This window comes from Drosophila suzukii, chromosome 3 (assembly GCF_043229965.1).
Source record: "Drosophila suzukii chromosome 3, CBGP_Dsuzu_IsoJpt1.0, whole genome shotgun sequence".
NCBI lineage: Eukaryota > Metazoa > Arthropoda > Insecta > Diptera > Drosophilidae > Drosophila > Drosophila suzukii.
Genome location: NC_092082.1, coordinates 77089593 through 77109068, shown reverse-complemented (window position 1 = coordinate 77109068; position 19476 = coordinate 77089593). Strand labels below are relative to the sequence as shown.

Genomic DNA, 19476 nt, shown 5'->3' with positions numbered 1-19476 from the left:
CTGGGGAATGCTGAGAGGATATTCTAGCCGCTACCCGCAGGATGCGTATCCTGTTTTGGCAGCCGACATCGAAGCAGCTTGTGTGCCTGCAGGATATTCCATTTCGACGAGCCCAGCTCAGCTCGGCTCAGATCGACTCGGTTATGATTCAGTTGGGTTCGAGGTTTGGGTTTGTCTGGCTGTCTGCAGGGGCAAACACTTGACAAGGCAAAAATGCTGATTTTATTTTGTGTGCCACATTGTCACATGATAATCAGACCTATGTTGGCGATAATGTAAGAGCCTACACGCAACAAAAAGAACATCGGGATAGGACCAAGAGCCCTTGTAAGCAAGGGCTTAGTTAAAGAAGAGAAGAAACAGGACAGCTTTTCCCTGTCCCCAGACTGAATTCCCCACACAAGCGTAATTAGGAAGAACTACCTGCTGGTGTTAAGGTCTTGGATCTTAAGTCTTTTGGGGAAAAACTGCGCTGCAGAGGGTTAAAGTTGCTTGGCAACATTCATTTGTGCCTTTCCCTGGTGTTGTGAACTCCATTTGCATGTTGTGTCACCAAATCCTTGTGACCCACTTGCTTAGTTGGCCCAAAGTATGTAGCACTGAGTTAAATTCAAAGACTTCCGGAAAACAGCGGAGAGCTCTGTAACTTTCACTGCCAAAAGTGTATATAAAGCAGATTTAAGGTTAGAATCAGGAATAACAATAATTTATTGTAATTTATATATTAACACCTTATTTATACAAAAAGGGAGAAGCTGCAATGGGTCGAGTAATCTTATGTTTCATATTCCTATATGGCAATAATAATATTTCATACGAGTTATAAAAATTGTAAGTTTCCAGTTATTGAGATCATAAAATTTCAAAGAAAATAAATAAAAACATTTTAGCTCCACAAAGCTGCATTATGAGGGCTTTTAATTTTCAATTTTCCAACGAGTTACAGGACTAACGAAGGGCTGATATAGGAAAACAGCCCGTAATCGAGAACAGGTGGTCACTGCAGTTGACACATCGATAAGCAGGTGTTAGCCTCGATGTGTTTAGCCGTTGTTATTCAATTTAATTTCGTCCTGCAAGCACCGGATCCTGTGAGTGTTTATGTTGGTCTATGTACGTTGGTTCTTGGGCGAGCATTTAATTAAACAAATTGCCAGCAGCAGTAGCAGCAGCGTTGACAAGTTCAGTAAACAGGAAGGAAGGGTCGATGGCGACTGAGACTGGGGCGGGGAAAGGATCAACTTTACGACACATTCAGAAGTCAAATGCCACAGCTGATGGCGTTGATGAGGCGAGCACACACTAGTGCCCCACCCACACCGATGTCCTGTGGCATCCGGACAAGGGGAACTCTATTCTGGAAGGACTCTGTCAGCCGCTTTCGACACTTGCATGGTAATTACTTTCCGCATGCCTTGTTTTGGCCAGACAATCAGAAACTTTCGCCAGGCGAAAACGAGTTTTTCTACAACACCGAAAAAGGCATTTTACACAGAAATAATAATTGCGAAAACTTTCATGAAAAACATTCTCCGGCAGTCCAGTTGACCGGGTGTTGATTGAATTCCACACAAACTTTGTTGGTCAGATTGAATGAATAAAGTTGCCGGGATTCCATTCTTTCTAAATTTTTAAGTAAGCACTTTTTGCTCTCTTTTCAGTGGATATATATTTCGCTTACATTATGCAACGCAGCGGGAAAAATGCTCAGCAGCAGAAATGAATATGCATTTTATGGAAATTAAGATATTCGTTGATGTATGTGCATTCAAAATACGCATAAAGACTGCAACTCTTTAAAGGAAAACGGAAGAATGGCGATAAAGGTAGGAATTAAATCATAGCCCGCCTTGGAATAAAACACATTTATGTATTCTTTTAATTTATTACATTTTTATTTAAGAACACAATTAAAATATAGACTTTTAAATTTCTTAAATTTGGCACTTCAATTTCTTTTTTAAATACACTTTTATAAAAAGTCACCACATCAGTTTTTGTCATATGAAAACCACCTCTCGAATAGGCTTGCAATACTGGCACCGAGCTGTTCAAAGAACCCTGTGGCCACACTTTTCACAGCTGGACCTAGGATCTTCATAGCATACTTGCTTTTTCTTCCACCTTGACTTGGCACTCCATCGATTAAAAGTTCCTCCGTGTGGGGTTTAATCAAATTATCGAGTCGATCCCTATCTTCAGGACTTAAACTGGGAGACATGCGTCTATATATGTTAAGTAACTCCTGAATCCTGTTGATTTTGGTATTGTCGTCGTAAGAGGATTGCATAATTTGAGCAACTCTAAGTCTATCAGCCTGACGTTCTTGGTCACTATACGCCGAGCACATTGGACCCAATAATAGCAGTGCAAGGCACCTAAATAAGTGTGTAAATGGGGAAAAAATTATAAAGTTATTGTTAAACAAATGTTGAGTTGTACTTACACCGTGTAAATTGGAAAATTCATTTTTATTAGACTTTATGGAACGCTAGCACAAACCGAAGTGACAATATTGCAGCCACGAAGCTGAATATATAGCAATAAAGCTGATTGGGAAAGACTTATACATATATAATCGATGAGATTTACTTATTGGAGTGCGCTTTAAATAAAAAAGCGATAAGCGAAAGTGCGATTTATAAATGTTATTCCGTGATGGTTCGGAATGAAGCATTGAACCGGTGGAAAATCTTTTAAATCCCACTATCCAGATGCTCTACATGGTATCGCCTTCTAAAAATAATTTTCAAAAAATGTATAAAAATGTTTAAGTGGATAAAAAATAATACAATTTAAAAGTTTCATTTGCTCACAATAAAATATTTTATTTGAAACTATATGTTAAACATTTTTAAATTTTGAAATAACATTTTTGCATGCACAAAAAATATAAAAATCAACCACTTTAGTATTGTTGAGATTAACCAGTGAATAATTTGGCAAGACTTGCGCCAAGCTCTTCAAAGAATCCAGTCGCAATGCCCTTTACAACTGGAGAAAGGACCTTTCCAGCGTATTTGGTCTTTCGGCCGCCTTGACTCGGAACTCCATCGACTAGTATCTCATCCGTATGCTCCTTAATGAGGTTCTCAATTTTTTCCCTTTCCTCAGGCGACAAAGCCGGAGTTAAACGCCTATAGATGTCAAGTAAGTCCTGAGTTCTACTGATCTTGGTATCGTCGTCCTGGGAGGTTCGGATAATCTCATCAACTTTGAGACGATCGGCTTCTTGTTCCTCTTCAGTATAGCCAAAGCACAAAGGGCTAATCAGGAGCAGTGCAAAGCACCTAATAAAATGTTCACCAAATTATTAATACATTTTGTATCAATTAAAAATTGGTTATTACTTACATTAGGGAGATTGAGGAATTCATGTTGATATGTTATGACTTTAGGGAACGCTGGAGCAAACCGAACTGATAGTACAGCATCCCAGAAGCTTATTTTATAGCCCAGCGCAGGGTGAAAGTGAAAGTGAACACTGCTAAATTGACAAGTATTAACAAATCAGTAAAAGCCCCTTTTAAGTCACTCTTGTAAAATTCATAAGAATAAAATTGCAAACTTGCAAATCAATGTTCTCAGGAATTCTCCTTATCATTGCGGATTATCAAATCATTTGAATGCTTGTAATATTCCTACAAAACAAACACAACTGATAAGGCTGAATTCTCGATTATAACCCTTAAGTTCTGATGAATTTATTATCAAATTTACATTTAAATAGAAAATGATAAGCCAGTGTACAGATTAAACGTTTTCCGTTTAATTTCTGTTATCTCAAAACGACGTTATTTAAAAAACAATAATTTTTACACTGAAAAAAAAGTTTGTATAGCCATCCGAATGTGAAACTGAGGAACATAATTATAACTTTTTATCAGAATTGAGTTTAAATTATAGTAAAAAGTTACTTTGCGGATTGTGTCAGTGTCGAAAGTAAAAATGCCTAAAATAAAATATCAACTTATTCCAACAGACGAAACAACGTGTATCGAAAAAAGGCCTAGGAAGTTCTTGATGAAAGGGGCTTTCTTTTTCATGGGGCTCTTGATCATAGCTTTTTATAACTTAAGGTCTACGGGTACTGAAAGTAAAAACAGAACCCTAAGTCTTGTGAAAATGACTGAGATAACCGAACAATTAGGGTCCAGCCAATTTGAAAAAGGAATTACGAGCTTCACAGCGAAAACGTCAAGCATTAAAGAGGGCAAAACTACTGGGCCCCCAGAGGCTTTCACTGAAAGTTCTTTTTCGCAGAGTCCCGACGAATTGGGAACAAACACTTCAAATGCAATAGATTCCGAACCGGAAGTGAAATACTTTGTGAACAGCCCCAACTGTCGAATGCCCTATCCGAATCCCTTCGCCCCTGACATCCTAAAGATCTACAAAAAGCAGCCTTATAAAGTGTGTGATAAGAGTCGAGACCTGATCACAGTGAAGTTTAACGAAACGGACAGCACCTACAGGCTGCACCAAAACGAGAACTGTACCTGCTGCTTCAGGCAGATCCTTCCACCAGGAGTTTTGGACAAGGCGGATAACAAGTTCAAGTAAGTTCCAATGGGCATCCAGAAATGGACACTCAAGCTGAATATTCCGGCAGGCTGCATTATTGCGTGAAATTCCCTCAGGACTTCTTAGTCCCGACTAACGTGACAGCCATGATCACCTACTGCCGCCGGCCGCCCTATGATAAATTGTCGCAGAAAGATGCCTTTGGCTTTGTGCATCCTCGAGAAGATTCCATCGAATACAATAAAACATCTTCTGGAAGAAGGCCCAGCGTTTTGCTCTGGGGCATCGATTCCATGTCCCGAATGACCCTAGAGCTGACAATGCCACGCATGTACGAGTATTTAAACGCACAACACTGGTTCGAGCTTCAAGGTTACAATAAGGTATTTAAATAAATAAATATAATGCAAATCATGAATATAAATAAATTTAAGTCAAAACAAATGCGCAGAAAACCGATTAAATGTTACATTCCCATTTAATCGGTTTTCTGCGTAGTAGTAGTGCTCCCATCTTTTCTTTTGTTTAGAAGTCTTACTTCAGCACATTTTATAATAAATAGATTTCCGTAGTATTTTTATGATGCTTTCTTCAAAATATTAATAACATCTATAAATTATACAATTTTAAAAATCTGAATAGGTATACAATTTTTACCACTTTCTTGCAGATGGGTATAAACACATTTCCAAATCTTATGGCGGTGCTAGCTGGTTTCAATGAAAGCTACGCAAAGAAACAATGTCGACCTGATATGGCTGGTGGTCTCGACGTTTGCCCTCTGATCTGGAAGGACTTCAAGGACAAAGGCTACACAACTGCCTTCGCCGAGGACTGGTCCTTGCACTCCACTTTCAATTGGAAAAAGGTGGGCTTTCTCCGGCCCCCGACGGATGTCTATGGCAGACCCCTGATCCTTGCTGCCGAAAAGATGATACAGAAGGCGCATTACTCGGAAATTCCCTTCTGCTTGGGTCGCAAACCTGCTGCCGAGTACGTCTACGACCTGGCCGTCCAGTTTTCCAGGGTCAATCGAAACAGTACTTTCTTCGGGTTGTTCTGGACAAACACCTTTAGCCACAATGACTTTTCTATGCCATCCGCCATGGATGAGAAGATGGTAAAGTACATGCGGACGTTGGAAAAAAACGGGATAATGGATAACACCATCATCATATTCTTCAGCGATCATGGAACCAGAATCGGACCATTGAGGGAATTGGATATCGGTTTTGTGGAGGAACGACTGCCCTTTATGTACATCCATCTACCTGTTTGGATTCGTGAGAAGTATCCAAAATTTGTGCAAAACCTTCAGTTGAACAGAAATCGTCTCACATCCCCATATGATATCTATGCCACCCTAAGGCACATCTTGGAGTTGGACACTTCTCCGGAGGAACTTCCTCGTCCAGAGGGATGTCCCACATGCCACAGCGTTTTCCAGGAGATAGACTGGTCCAGGAACTGCCACAAAGCAGGGATCCAGAGGTACTGGTGCGCTTGTATCAGGTTCACCGATGTGTCTAAAACGGATAACTTGGCTAAGACTATGGCAAATCAGCTAGTCGATGAAATCAATGAGTTTTTGATGAACTCGGGGGAAGCAGAACGCTGTCGCCAACTTAGACTAGATCGAATATCTTCAGTTCGTCGAGATGGTACCTCGAATATTTATGAAATCAAGATTTATGTCCTGCCTAGAAACGCGTGCTTTTTGGCCGAGGTAGAATGGAATCCCAAGGATCAAAGTATCGCAATCTGGGTGCCAAGCATTAGCCGGGTAGATATTTATGCCAATTCGACAGCCTGCACGAAAGTTAAAGCGGTCGAAAAGTTTTGCATCTGTTGAGCTGTATGTCTATATATCCATGATTTTACTGAGGTTACGCATAAATTAAAAATAATAATTAATAATAAACAAACACTGAATTAAGTTGGTTGGGTTTAATCCTATGCCAAGAAGATTTGGCTTCCAACAATTTAAAAACTGGATTGGCACCAAACATTTCAAAGAATCTTTAAGCTCTCACATTTAGATTTTAATTAAAAAGTAAAATGAAAAAAAATACATTAAAAAAAGAAGAGATTCCCGTGCACTTTACCCACATGGATAAAAAGCACGCTAAATGAGGAGAGAAAGACTATTTATTTTAAGAACCGCCACGGCTAATTGAAACATTTAAACTCAAACAACTGCGCACAGATACTGGGAATATCCCTTGACACTTTTGCAGGATCTGGTGCCAATCTCTCTGATAATACATTTTTAATAGACTCTCAACCGTTGTCGGCACTTGTGAGCTGGAATTACGCAATCAGGAGGCAGGAGGACAAGGACACGGAGCCAGATGTTTTGTGCAGGTACGACAATCGCGATGTAGCTAGATGTAGCTGTTAGCCCGTTTAAAATTTCCAACCGACTGGCGGAATGGTGGGCGGACTTTTGAGAGGTGTTAAATCCCCGGTAAGGCAATGCGGCATTAGCGAGTGCTAATTGCCTAAATCTATCCCACATGGCCCACACAAGCTGCCAATTTATAGGCCGGCTCTTTAATTAGCTGGCTAACAGCCTGTCGACAAATCACTGTGGGCGGCTGTTCACGTAGTGACGACGCGCACTTGGAGAAAAATAAAAATAAAAAGCTAAGGATACTTGGTATATGTCGTCGAAAAGGTGATTGGAACACTGTGACTTGTCGTAATACCTTGTCGTTGAAAAATCATTGGCAAACGTTTTTTTTACCGGCATTCGGCACGCTTCATTGAAATCGTACAGCTAATTGCCTACACATGTATATTATACTGCAGCGTAGGAAAATTTTGAAAGGGTATTTATTTAGTAGATATATATATATATATAGTATAATACATTTTCGTCACGAAAGTTGATACTTTTTCACGCCGAAGGTGCGATCGTCACTAGTTTTTTACCTCGTTAACATGTGTTTTTGTTTGACAAATGAAAATGGCAACAACGTCTGCCGTTTCAAATTCAGGTTCATGTTCAAGTTCAGCCCTAGGAATTTGTGTCAACAGAATTCGCATAATGTCAAAAGGAAGAGACAGTGCAAGTACTTAGGTATCTGATTCAAGGATCCAAGGGTCGGCGCAGTGCAGTCCCTTGCATTTTTAATCAATATCCCCGTCCCATGGAAAACATCAGAAGCGCGTGGCATGAATAAATTAAAACGATTTTCGGGCTACATACATTTCTCCTCCAACAAGATTTATTAACTCCCACACTCCAAAAAAAAGAAGTCTCGAGAGCTGATGATGATGATTATGCCCCTTCCCCCAGTAATTTTCCGATTTCCCAATTTTCGTCTGCCGCCAAAGATTGTTGCATATCAAATGGCGCCTAAGTGCTGGGCGTGCGCCTCCAAACAAATCAAATCAGAATCGAAGCGCGGTGCTTTTCGGCTTTTTACGGCCCCGTCCCCTACTCCATATATTTAAATTCAATTTTATATTAGCGGCACTCACTTTCGCCTTTATTACCAATGGAATGGCTTACAAAGTGGATTTGAGGGGGCGCCCATAAAAGCGGGCCAAAGCGAAAGTATAAGCCAGTAACGAGACGCCTTCGAGCTGAGGATTCGAGGGCGTTTCCCCGGGGGCTTCAGCCACATCCATTCATTCAGCGAAGGCATCCAAGCAGCTGACATAGTATTAAATAGCGTCCTTACAAATTTGTTGCATATGCCACTCCTACTCCAATGCGTCACACGTCCTTGCCACCAGACATGTGACATCATTGCCTGTCGAATGCTCTAAAAACACTAATAGAGTGTCCTTGGTGTGTACCAAAAAAATAAAGTGCAGGACAAATGCGAAAGTGCTCTCCCTAAAAGCTGTTCGAGTGGCTTTTTGTGCGCGTTTTAATTGGCAATAGTCCGCTCAAGGCATAAAAACAAGACCGTTGAAGATAAAAAAAACTTTTAATTAGGTAGCATGGTAAATTAAATAATCAGGCAAAGCATAAATTATGGGTTAGGTTTTATTAAAAGGATTTAATTGAAATTTTCACAACTCTTTAGCTACCGTTTAACCATATTTAAAAACTAATTAAACGGATAACTACAAAGCGAATTTTGTATTCAGAGCTATAAAAAGTGAAAATTATTATTTTTCTGGTTTACCCAAAGCCTTTTGTCTGAGCGGTAAAGTTCTAAACAAAAAATAATAATGGCAAGGAACAAACAAAAATGGAATGCCAAGCCAAATTCTTTGTGCAAAATATGGAGAATTCTATGTGAAACTACACATCAGTAAGTAAAGCCGGGCATTTACATACATTATTTTAAGCTTGGCAGGGAAAATGCACTGCATTTGCCTGACCAAAGGCAACAGTTTTCCACTTCCCCATTTTCTTTTTGGTATTTTGCTTTCATCTCTCGTTGCTTGTGACTCCCTTAAAAACCGAATGGAACGAGCAAGATGACTAACTGCCCCAAAAATGTATTTACATTCATGCACAATGCGAAAATATTTTCGAGGTCCCCTTGACCCTGGAATGCTATGGCTCCGGGCATAACCTTCACATGTGGGTATATCTCACTTTGCATTATTAAAATTATTTAGCCTACGAGTCAGACATGACGGGCCAACCTTCTCAGCATTTCCATAAGCATTGGGATAATAAAACCAGCCCAAAGGCCAAATTGATGGGGGCCAGACGACTGACAGACAGACGGGGAGTGAGAAGAAAGTCCAAAAGTCAGATGCCTCTTCGACTTTATCCATCACGCTTAGTGTCTGCCAGAAAGGGGAATCAAAATGCAATCTCATGCTCAAGACAGTACTGGAACAAAGGAGTCACGAAATCAAAGCATGCCTGAAGCAAAAAAAAACTGTGGAACCTCTGTTAAAGCCTTATTCCAAATAAATATTAAGTATTTGTAAGCTTGTTTTCAAATAATGCTTCTGTTTAACAAGGATTCGATAAAATATTTTACAATATTAAATATTAATGTTTAAAAATTCTGACCTTTAAGCATGTTACTTGAAGAATTTAAGAAGTTATTTCATAAATACGAAATATAAACTATATGTTTTTTTAATGGGTCTTATCAAAGTTCGCCTCTACTTTTCCGCCCTGACTGATGCTAATAATATGCAGCATACTTTCGGGAGCACCTGCTTCAAAAGTGCTTTCGCCATTTAATTTGAAATAATTACCGCTGAAAGCAAAGAGCCAACTAGGTCCGCCCCTTATGTGTGGGTGTGCAATTTATAGGTGTGCGTACGTGGGAAAATTTGTTGGCCATGTGCGCGTTATGTTGAAATTAATGAGCCAGACCATTGCTCTACTTCATTGCCACAGCGAAGGAAGCACGAAAAAGAGTGCGAGCAGGAGGGCTGCTAGAGCAGAACGAGAGGGGAGACAGATGGTGATGAAGTCGCACAGACAAAAGCGGAAACAAGCACAACCAGCAGCTTCCGGCCAATGTAAATAAGGCACTAACCGAAAACCCACTGGCAAAGATATGCATGATTACACACACAGGCACCGCGACACGGACACAACTGCAGATACAGGAAGAAAGACTCTCACACTCATGTGCGAGCACACTGAGAACAATTTTGGAATTGTTTCGAAAGTCATAAGTATCACTCAAGGTTTGGAACCATTTTAAATAGTGACTATATCTACGAATGTTTCGAATAACATACATGTTCTTTCTGAATTTGTCCTCTAGTCTTAACATAAAACGTAGCATACTTTTGAACACCTTATAAAGATTTTCCAAGCTTCTACAGATATCTGTTCCATTCTCCGCATTATAAGACTATGGGGTTTACGTATCTTTTGGAATCACTTGTAGACGGTAATATTGTATTTATACCCGTTACTCGTAGAGTAAAAGGGTATACTAGATTCGTCGGAAAGTATGTAACAGGCAGAAGGAAGCGTTTCCGACCCCATAAAGTATATATATTCTTGATCAGGATCACTAGCCGAGTCGATCTAGCCATGTCCGTCTGTCCGTCTGTCCGTCTGTCTGTCCGGATGAACGCTGAGATCTCGGAAACTATGAGAGCTAGGCTATTGAGATTTGGCGTACAGATTCCTGAGCTTCTTACGCAGCGCAAGTTTGTTTCAGTAGACTGCCACGCCCACTCTAACGCCCACAAACCGCCCAAAACTGTAACTCCTACAGTTTTGATGCTAGATAAAAAATTTTAACTGAAATGTATTGTTCTCATCAATACCTATCGATTGACCTAAAAAAAAGTTTGCCACGCCCACTTAAACGCCCACAAACCGCGAAAACCTGTGACGCCCACAATTTGCATGCTAGATAAAAAATTTTAACTGAAATGTATTGGTGTCGTCAATACCTATCGATTGATCCAAAAATAAATTTGCCACGTCCACTCTAACGCCCATAACGCTTAAATCTGTCTACCGCCGGTAGGTGGCGCATTTTAATCTCGCTTTGCTGCTTGCATATCTCCATTTCCCTTTGAGTAACGGGTATCTGATAGTCGAGGTACTCGACTATAGCGTTCTTCCTTGTTTCAATTTCTATTCTACTTCGAATAACTGCTACTTATATAACTTCTTTATTTAGCTTAAGGTTTTTTGAGAAAAATGTTGAGGTCTCATATATGATATACGATACTATATGATATATTATATGATATATGATATGATTTACGATATGATACAAGATATATACCAGAATTTGTTGTTTTTCATTCAGGACATATACCTAGATATCATTTTTTTCCAGTGCTGTTGGACCTGGCGCATCTCACTGAACCAACTCATTTGCCAGGCAACAGAGCTTGATGATATTTGGCGCGAGTCGCTACGATTTTCCCGCAACGACAACATTCTGTATTTATGGCCGCACACACATGCATAATGTATGTGTGTGCGATTGTGGGTATATTAAGCGGCAGAACCGTTGTTGTGTGTTATTAATGGCCCTTTGCCTTTGTTTGTTAAATTGTTAATACCCTCACATTTACGCGCCTGCACTTCAAGTCGCCATTCGCCATTCGCATGCATTTCCCCATCAGTGCCGCTTTGCATTATCCTTGCACTTTAAGCTCAACGCGGTCAACGGCATAATGAGCTCTCTGTTTTATTTATGCCGCTCTTCCGCTGGCTGCTTCCTTTGTGCCGTTTAATCCTTTTCCTCTTCGGCATGTTAAAGGACCTTTCGAGGGCGGGGCGGCTCCTTGATTAAGAATGGGGTTTCAGCTTTTCGGCAAGCCACCACGCGAAATGAAAATTCTGAATAATAAACGCTTTCGATGGCATTCAACTTAGCCTTGCTTCTTAATTTTCAGTCCAAAATAAAAGGATTATATGTTTAAATATAATAAGCTGGGTGCTATAATTGCATGAATGAATTTAAATATACTTCAGTAGTTCTAACGCAATTTAAAGCTCATTATTTTGAAAATCGGCTAACTTTTAATAAGATTATAAGATGCGTTCTTAAAACAAAATGGAAAAATGGTTCGGTAAAGCTTATTTAAGAGGAAGAAGTGGTTTTTTTTATAACACGTTGGTTATTATTTAAGTCATATATATTATTATTGTATTATCATACATATTATTAAAGATCGAAATCAATCGAAACAACTTTTTTAACCCAGTATCCCAAGTATTTTAAGGATCCTTTAACATCTATAGGAAATTCATATACCATTTCAATTTTGTTTAAGTTCTTCAAGTGCATTATAGTTGATATATTGCTAAAACAAATTTACAGAAAATATTTGAGCCAGTAACTCATTCGAATCACCAAACAGATGCTTCCAACTTTGTGGAACCTCAGTTACCATGTTTCAAGTTCCAATTACGATAAAAGCTTATCAAGCACATTGTCGACAAGCAGTTTTTATCCCGCAGCAGATTACCATGGTTTCCCACCAACGACCTTCAGGATGGAAAGCTCATCTATCGAATGGGGTGGCAACCCCTATAAGTCCGCTCTCGCAGCATCCACTGCGCAGCTGTTGGAACTGTCAGCCGGCTTTTGGATGCTGGACACCCCACCCCACTATCGGCAACAAAAACACCCCACCTCGTCGGGCGATTCCGCAACAGGATAAAAGAAGGCACATCAAACACACGCAGCTCAGTGGATGTCACATCCTCACAGAAAGCGGTTAAGCGGAATTTCGGAAAAAATCAAAACATAAAACCGAGAAAAATCAGAAAACACACAGCGGGATTGCCGCCAAGTGAAAATGATAAATATCTGCTAGATACGTAAATCAGCCGAGTGACAAGTGATTGATATTGATATAGTGGGGCAATCAAGTGAAACCGGAAGCTGCCATCTCAAGCGATTTCAAGATGCGGTCAAGACGGGTTTTGGTCCTGCCGCTAATGCTGCTGCTACAATTAACTTTGAACTGCCGAGAAGCTCAATCACTGCCCGATATCATCAAGATAGGTGAGTAAAAGATGGGAACTCGAATGAAATAGAGAAGAAACTCAAGGGACTCCGGCAAAAACCAGATGAAAACAAATTCCAGCTCGCATCTTCGTTACTTATCGATTTTTTACACGTCATAATCAAGAACGCCTTTCAGTGTACGAGTTTGTGTATTTGATAGACGCGGGTGTGTTGGTGTTTTGTTTGTTTGTTTTTATTTTGGGCACCGCGGGAGTGGAGCCCAAAAATATTTGATACACTTGAGCCTTGTGCCCAAGCCCAACTAGAATCACGTTCTGTAATTTGTCACCGCAGGAGGGCTCTTCCATCCCGCCGACGACCACCAGGAGCTGGCGTTCCGCCAGGCCGTGGACCGCATCAATGCCGACCGATCCATCCTGCCGCGCTCCAAACTGGTGGCCCAAATCGAGCGCATCTCGCCCTTCGACAGCTTCCACGCCGGAAAAAGGGGTGAGTTCAGTGCAAAGAGGGCACACTGTACAGGTGTTGACTTGGCCTGGTTTCCCACTGTCCCACTGTTCCGTCACCTTTCACCCTTTCACCCTGTTGCCTTTGCCTTTGGCTTAGCCTCCTGCTCAGCGTAAACTTCACCTTCACCTGATGCTTTTACCTGCATATTTGATTTGGACATATGTACACACATCTCTTTTTTTGTCGTATCCTCTTTGAGTTCCCTTGTCATCCTTGAATTGACATATCTTTGTTTCTATTTTGGCTTGTGCTTGATTTACCCCTTTGTTTGCTCTTTGCATTTGATTTGCGATTTATGGTATGCTAATTGCTGCCTGGGGGACTGGAATCTGTTTTAGCTTCTGAACTGGCAATAAATGTGATTTGTCATTTGATGGCATTTGTATCATCAGAACAGTTTAAAAAAGATTATAACCTTTTTAATTTCATGTTTAAAAATAAATAAAAAATATTTTGAAAACCATTAATAAGAATAGGATACATTTAAAAAAGCATAATCCTAGAATATATCTGAACAGATAAGAGTAATATACGGGTTTATTGTTAACTAAATAGATTTTAAAAGTTTTTTGAAGAAGTCATTTGTGTCTTCAAATGATTTAAACAGAATTATACATATAAAATTTGGTATATATAGGTTCCTCTTGTAACTAAGAGTTCACAATTTAAAAGAAAAAAGCAATTAAATAGGTACTATTAATCATAGTTTCCTCATTATCAGACAAGAATGGTTAAAAAAAGGTAAACTCGATTCCTATTACACTGTGGGAAAATAGCAAAAATAAACTCGAAAGGTAATTGGAAAAAATCAGGTTAAACCGATAGGTTGTCCCTTTGAAATTCAACCAGATAAATATCTTGATGTGTAAGCCCGGCCAGTCTGCCATTTTCAGTTTATTGTGGCTATTTGGGCAGCAGGTGAAACTCCTCTGGCACTTGATAATCGTTAAAAGCTGAAGATGAATCGTAAAGCGGCAAAGGAACGTGAGCCAACTGTCGAATGTCCTGTGATAAATGAGACACAAATGACGCCGAAGTTGGCCCGAGAACAGGGCCAAAAGGAAAAATACCTTGGCCAAAGGAGAGTAAACCACACTTCAGCACGACGGTAACGAGGCAACGAGGTAGACAGTATCCTCCACCTACACATCCGTCCACAAAGTCCTGGGAGCAGGTTAACCGCATCACAGAGCCAGGACATCGAAGTGCAGGTGCACATGCACTTACACGTGCTTAGCGCGTTTGATGAGCCAAAAAGGATGCCGGCTGACTGTCGGTAGGGTGAAAATCCTGCTAAAAGGAAAGGCCAAACGGGCTAAACGAAATTATGTCATACTGAAGTGCATTTTAAATATGCGAACGAGGCTAACTGAACATTACTGAGCCAAAAGCCAAGCACATTACTGCGCTACTTGGGCGCATTTTTACTTTTTGAGCCTTTCAAGTCGCAGCCTCCCCAGATTATCTCCCCCACAAGCAGATTGGATTGGGATTCAGAATGGGAATGGTAACAGAGCACGTTACTTGAAAATCAATTTGCGACTTTTAAGCTCTTTGGGATTTGTGTTTCACTCAATTTGCCATAAGGCAAGAATGTCAGAAGTTACTCCTTGCCATTGGCGGACCTCGTAGATATTTTACAGCGGTTGGGTTTGATTTTGCGAAAACAGGGTTCGAAAAACTACACACATAAGTTCGTCAAAGAGCTGCAAATAACTGGGTACACATAAACCTCAATTGTCTTGCAGTTTGTGGCTTACTGAACATCGGTGTGGCAGCCATTTTTGGGCCACAATCCTCCCACACCGCCAGCCATGTGCAGAGCATTTGCGACAACATGGAGGTGAGTACTGGGTCCTGAGATATCTCCCCCCTACAAACCTTTGAATAACACACTCGTTTTTAGATTCCCCACTTGGAGAATCGCTGGGACTACCGGCTGAGACGCGAAAGCTGCCTGGTGAATCTTTATCCGCACCCTAATACGCTCTCCAAGGTAGGCAGCTGCAATTGCATCCCCCAAACCCCCGCAAAACTGTTTTCTGTTGCTCTTAGGCTTACGTGGATATCGTGCGACACTGGGGCTGGAAGACTTTCACCATTATCTACGAGAACAATGACGGCATCGTGCGGCTGCAGGAGCTCCTCAAGGCCCACGGGATGACGCCGTTTCCCATTACTGTGCGCCAGCTGAGCGACAGCGGGGATTACCGGTAAGCCCAGCTAATCGTTTCCACCGGTTCCGACTTTTTGGGGAATTAAGCATTTTTTGACCCACATATGCGACACATTTTCGGAAAGCTGATTGTTCTGATATGGCTTTAAAATTGAAGTATCAACTAATTAAAATTATATAGTTATTGTTATAATACCTATAACATACCCTGGATATTCCCAATTTCAAGATTATTATTATATTACATAAAAATAAGTTGCGATTTTTTTTTAATCGGTTTAAAACTCTAGCTTTGCTATTGGGCGTTGCTTATTAAAAGATTATATTTCAAAGCTCAAAAGTTTTGACTGAAATTTAATTTTAAATAGATTTACACACATATATACCCACCGTCCAAATACTCATTAGGATGAGAATGATACATTGACGTATTATTTGACAAAATAGATCATGTATACCAACGTTAAGAGCATCTACTCGTACATTCAATACTTTGTTGCTAAAATATGCTAAACTTTATATTATAAGCTAAATTAATATTCTAACAATAAATTTTAATTCTGAATTTTTACTCACCCTTACAGTCCCCTGCTGAAGCAGATCAAAAACTCGGCGGAGGCGCACATTGTGCTCGACTGTTCCACGGAGCGCATCCACGAGGTGTTGAAGCAGGCGCAGCAGATTGGCATGATGAGCGACTATCACAGCTACTTGGTCACCTCGCTGGATCTGCACACAGTCAACCTGGATGAGTTCCGGTACGGCGGGACCAATATCACCGGATTCCGGCTGATCAACGAGAAGATCGTATCGGACGTGGTGCGCCAGTGGAGCATCGACGAGAAGGGTCTGCTGCGATCCGCCAATCTGACCACCGTGCGATCCGAAACGGCTCTCATGTACGATGCAGTGCATCTGTTCGCCAAGGCGCTGCACGACCTGGACACCTCCCAGCAGATTGACATCCATCCGATCAGCTGCGATGGCCAGAGCACCTGGCAGCACGGCTTCAGTCTGATCAACTACATGAAGATCGTCGAGATGAAGGGCCTGACCAATGTGATTAAGTTCGATCACCAGGGCTTCCGCACGGACTTTATGCTGGACATTGTGGAGCTGACTCCGGCGGGCATCCGAAAGATCGGCACCTGGAACTCCACGCTGCCGGATGGCATCAACTTCACACGCACCTTCAGCCAAAAGCAGCAGGAGATCGAGGCCAATCTGAAGAATAAGACGTTGGTGGTCACCACCATATTGGTAAGGATAAAAGTGTTTATTATTATTTGTAAGATACTTACTTAATAGTTGTATAATTCACAGAGTAATCCCTACTGCATGCGCAAGGAGTCGGCTATTCCACTAAGTGGCAATGATCAGTTTGAAGGCTATGCAGTGGATCTGATCCATGAGATCTCTAAATCTCTGGGCTTCAACTATAAAATACAACTAGTACCAGATGGCAGCTATGGAAGTCTTAATAAGCTGACGGGGTAAGACCATAAATATTACTTTCAATATAATATTTTTAATAAAATCTTACCTTTTTAGCGAATGGAACGGCATGATCCGGGAGTTACTGGAGCAGCGTGCCGACTTGGCCATTGCAGATCTCACCATCACCTTTGAGCGAGAGCAGGCGGTGGACTTCACCACACCCTTTATGAACCTGGGTGTTTCCATATTGTACCGGAAGCCCATCAAGCAGCCACCCAACTTGTTCTCCTTCCTGTCTCCTCTTTCCTTGGATGTGTGGATCTACATGGCCACCGCCTATTTGGGTGTCTCTGTGCTCCTGTTCATCCTGGCTAAGTTGGTTAAGTACATTCTATCATGATTCTCCCATCTAATAATGTACTTTATAAAGGTTCACTCCCTACGAATGGCCTGCCTATACGGATGCCCATGGCGAGAAGGTCGAGAGTCAGTTCACCCTGCTGAATTGCATGTGGTTTGCCATTGGATCGCTGATGCAACAGGGCTGTGATTTCCTGCCCAAGTAAAGTTTTTATCTGAGATTACGTTAGACCCTTTTAAACTATATATTAAACTATATTCCAGGGCTCTATCCACCCGCATGGTGGCTGGCATTTGGTGGTTCTTCACCCTGATCATGATTTCATCGTACACTGCCAATTTGGCCGCCTTTTTGACTGTCGAGCGTATGGATTCGCCCATCGAAAGTGCCGAGGATTTGGCCAAGCAAACGAGAATCAAATACGGCGCCTTGAAGGGCGGCAGCACAGCTGCTTTCTTCAGGGTAAGTTAAGAAAATAATAATCTACTTATACCTTGTGTAAAAGCCAAAGTATCAACATTGATTTGGACCAAGAAATGAAATCCCCGCTAATATGGTATAAAACTATTTCTTTACAGGACTCTAAGATCTCCACATATCAGCGCATGTGGTCTTTCATGGAATCAGCTCGTCCCTCTGTCTTCACAGCCAGCAATGGCGAAGGAGTTGAGCGGGTGGCCAAGGGAAAAGGTGGGTCAGCTAATTTCTTAAAGAACCTGACTTAATAATATTGAATTTTTCAGGATCATATGCCTTTCTAATGGAGTCCACCTCCATTGAATATGTGACCGAGCGCAACTGCGAGCTGACGCAAGTTGGTGGAATGCTGGACACCAAGAGTTATGGCATAGCCACTCCGCCCAGTAAGTTTGGCATCACACTGATCAGATCCCTAACCAACTGATGATCTATTCCGTCCACAGATTCCCCCTATAGAACCGCCATCAACAGCGTGATACTCAAGCTGCAGGAGGAGGGCAAGCTGCACATTCTGAAAACGAAGTGGTGGAAGGAAAAGCGCGGCGGTGGCAAGTGCCGCGTGGAGACCTCCAAATCCTCATCGGCGGCCAATGAACTGGGACTGGCCAATGTCGGGGGCGTCTTTGTGGTCCTCATGGGCGGCATGGGCGTGGCCTGCGTCATCGCCGTCTGCGAGTTCGTGTGGAAGTCACGCAAGGTCGCCGTGGAGGAGCGCCTCAGTGCGATACTGAATGAATGAGAAAAGTCGTAAACCCGAGACGAATGGGTCTAGACGACGAACAGGTCTCGGGAGATCAATCGAAAAATGCTAGTAAAGATGGGAACGTGCAATCCGGTAGAGCATATATCAAGAGCAATAGACGAAATAGCCAATTTTCGACAGCCCAATCAACCTTAGTGTTTACCGGATACTCGATAGTTTTGGGATCAGTGACCATAAATTTGTAGAGTTGAATATACCGGAGGCACCATTAAAACGTTTTGCGCACCAGTTTGATGGCGGCGTGGAACCAGATATTAACATAGATTCAAGCTACATATGAGAGACATATGCACCCTGAGGCATATATATACATATATATTTATACAGGTTATACTCCCTTTCGTAACTTACTCGTAATAATCATATACATAAACTAAACACTAAAGGAACCACAACCACTTGCAACCAAATCGAAATCGTATTGCATTTATATTTGAAAGCATTTTTGGGAATTGACCTATAGGCGTAATTGTAGCTAAATTATATATAGACATGCATATAACCCAGACGACAAGATCAACGCATTCTTAACCCTAAGAAGCCGGACACAATTTACACAATCGAAAACGGATATTTTCAACGGACCTAGCCAGTAGATCTAACCTAAGTGAGTTGTAATTCATAGCTTAGATATATTAACCCAACTTTCTCCCATTTTCCTCAACACTTCTGTCAGTCCCCCTAAGATATAAGATTGTAAAATGTAATTACCGCTCATACAGGCAATTCTGACGAACAATTTCATAAAATACTTACAATTAAATAAAACAAGTTAACAAAAATTGATATCCTTCGATGAACACCTGCGTCTGATTTGACATTCGATGTGCCGCTCGAC

General features: G+C 41.3%; 4 protein-coding genes across 5 annotated transcripts; 2 read left to right on the top strand and 2 right to left on the bottom strand.

Moving 5' to 3' along the window:
• Window positions 1-1873: 1873 nt before the first annotated feature.
• LOC118877789 (protein Turandot C-like) lies at window positions 1874-2550 on the bottom strand. The gene is made up of 2 exons (XM_036817865.3): window positions 2447-2550; window positions 1874-2378 (listed from the first exon to the last, which is right to left on the bottom strand). The coding sequence occupies exons 1-2, from the start codon at window positions 2467-2469 to the stop codon at window positions 1991-1993; spliced, it is 411 nt and encodes a 136-aa protein (XP_036673760.3). The 5' UTR covers window positions 2470-2550; the 3' UTR covers window positions 1874-1990.
• Window positions 2551-2802: 252 nt separating this feature from the next.
• On the bottom strand, window positions 2803-3504 carry LOC118877788 (protein Turandot C-like). The gene is made up of 2 exons (XM_036817864.3): window positions 3355-3504; window positions 2803-3290 (listed from the first exon to the last, which is right to left on the bottom strand). Exons 1-2 carry the CDS (start codon window positions 3375-3377, stop codon window positions 2924-2926), a joined length of 390 nt encoding a protein of 129 aa, XP_036673759.3. The 5' UTR covers window positions 3378-3504; the 3' UTR covers window positions 2803-2923.
• A 29-nt stretch (window positions 3505-3533) lies between these two features.
• Window positions 3534-6431, top strand: LOC108018498 (uncharacterized). 2 transcript variants are annotated; one of them, XM_070996539.1, is made up of 4 exons: window positions 3534-4559; window positions 4613-4907; window positions 5195-5644; window positions 5710-5931. In XM_070996539.1, exons 1-4 carry the CDS (start codon window positions 3949-3951, stop codon window positions 5809-5811), a joined length of 1458 nt encoding a protein of 485 aa, XP_070852640.1. In that variant the 5' UTR covers window positions 3534-3948; the 3' UTR covers window positions 5812-5931. The 2 variants fall into 2 exon arrangements, with proteins under 2 accessions (XP_070852640.1, XP_016941545.4); XM_017086056.4 differs by having other exon boundaries at window positions 5195-6431.
• Window positions 6432-12518: 6087 nt separating this feature from the next.
• Window positions 12519-19424, top strand: KaiR1D (Kainate-type ionotropic glutamate receptor subunit 1D). Its single transcript, XM_036818159.3, has 13 exons — window positions 12519-12947; window positions 13245-13400; window positions 15170-15264; window positions 15328-15417; window positions 15477-15634; window positions 16182-16857; window positions 16921-17090; window positions 17149-17409; window positions 17465-17596; window positions 17659-17857; window positions 17974-18085; window positions 18139-18258; window positions 18319-19424. Exons 1-13 carry the CDS (start codon window positions 12848-12850, stop codon window positions 18612-18614), a joined length of 2565 nt encoding a protein of 854 aa, XP_036674054.2. The 5' UTR covers window positions 12519-12847; the 3' UTR covers window positions 18615-19424.
• Window positions 19425-19476: the final 52 nt, after the last annotated feature.

Excerpts from the sequence above, each read along its gene's own strand:
- LOC118877789 (XM_036817865.3), bottom strand. The coding sequence starts at position 2,469 with ATGAATTTTCCAATTTACACGGT. Across the intron at positions 2,379-2,446 it reads AATTTTCCAATTTACACGGT|GTGCCTTGCACTGCTATTAT; the intron begins GTAAGTACAACT and ends ACACTTATTTAG.
- LOC118877788 (XM_036817864.3), bottom strand. The coding sequence starts at position 3,377 with ATGAATTCCTCAATCTCCCTAAT. Across the intron at positions 3,291-3,354 it reads AATTCCTCAATCTCCCTAAT|GTGCTTTGCACTGCTCCTGA; the intron begins GTAAGTAATAAC and ends ACATTTTATTAG.
- LOC108018498 (XM_017086056.4), top strand. The coding sequence starts at position 3,949 with ATGCCTAAAATAAAATATCAACTTATTCCAACAGACGAAACAACGTGT. Across the intron at positions 4,560-4,612 it reads AAGGCGGATAACAAGTTCAA|GCTGCATTATTGCGTGAAAT; the intron begins GTAAGTTCCAAT and ends ATATTCCGGCAG. Across the intron at positions 4,908-5,194 it reads AGCTTCAAGGTTACAATAAG|ATGGGTATAAACACATTTCC; the intron begins GTATTTAAATAA and ends ACTTTCTTGCAG.
- KaiR1D (XM_036818159.3), top strand. The coding sequence starts at position 12,848 with ATGCGGTCAAGACGGGTTTTGGTCCTGCCGCTAATGCTGCTGCTACAA. Across the intron at positions 16,858-16,920 it reads TGGTGGTCACCACCATATTG|AGTAATCCCTACTGCATGCG; the intron begins GTAAGGATAAAA and ends TATAATTCACAG. Across the intron at positions 18,086-18,138 it reads GCGGGTGGCCAAGGGAAAAG|GATCATATGCCTTTCTAATG; the intron begins GTGGGTCAGCTA and ends TGAATTTTTCAG.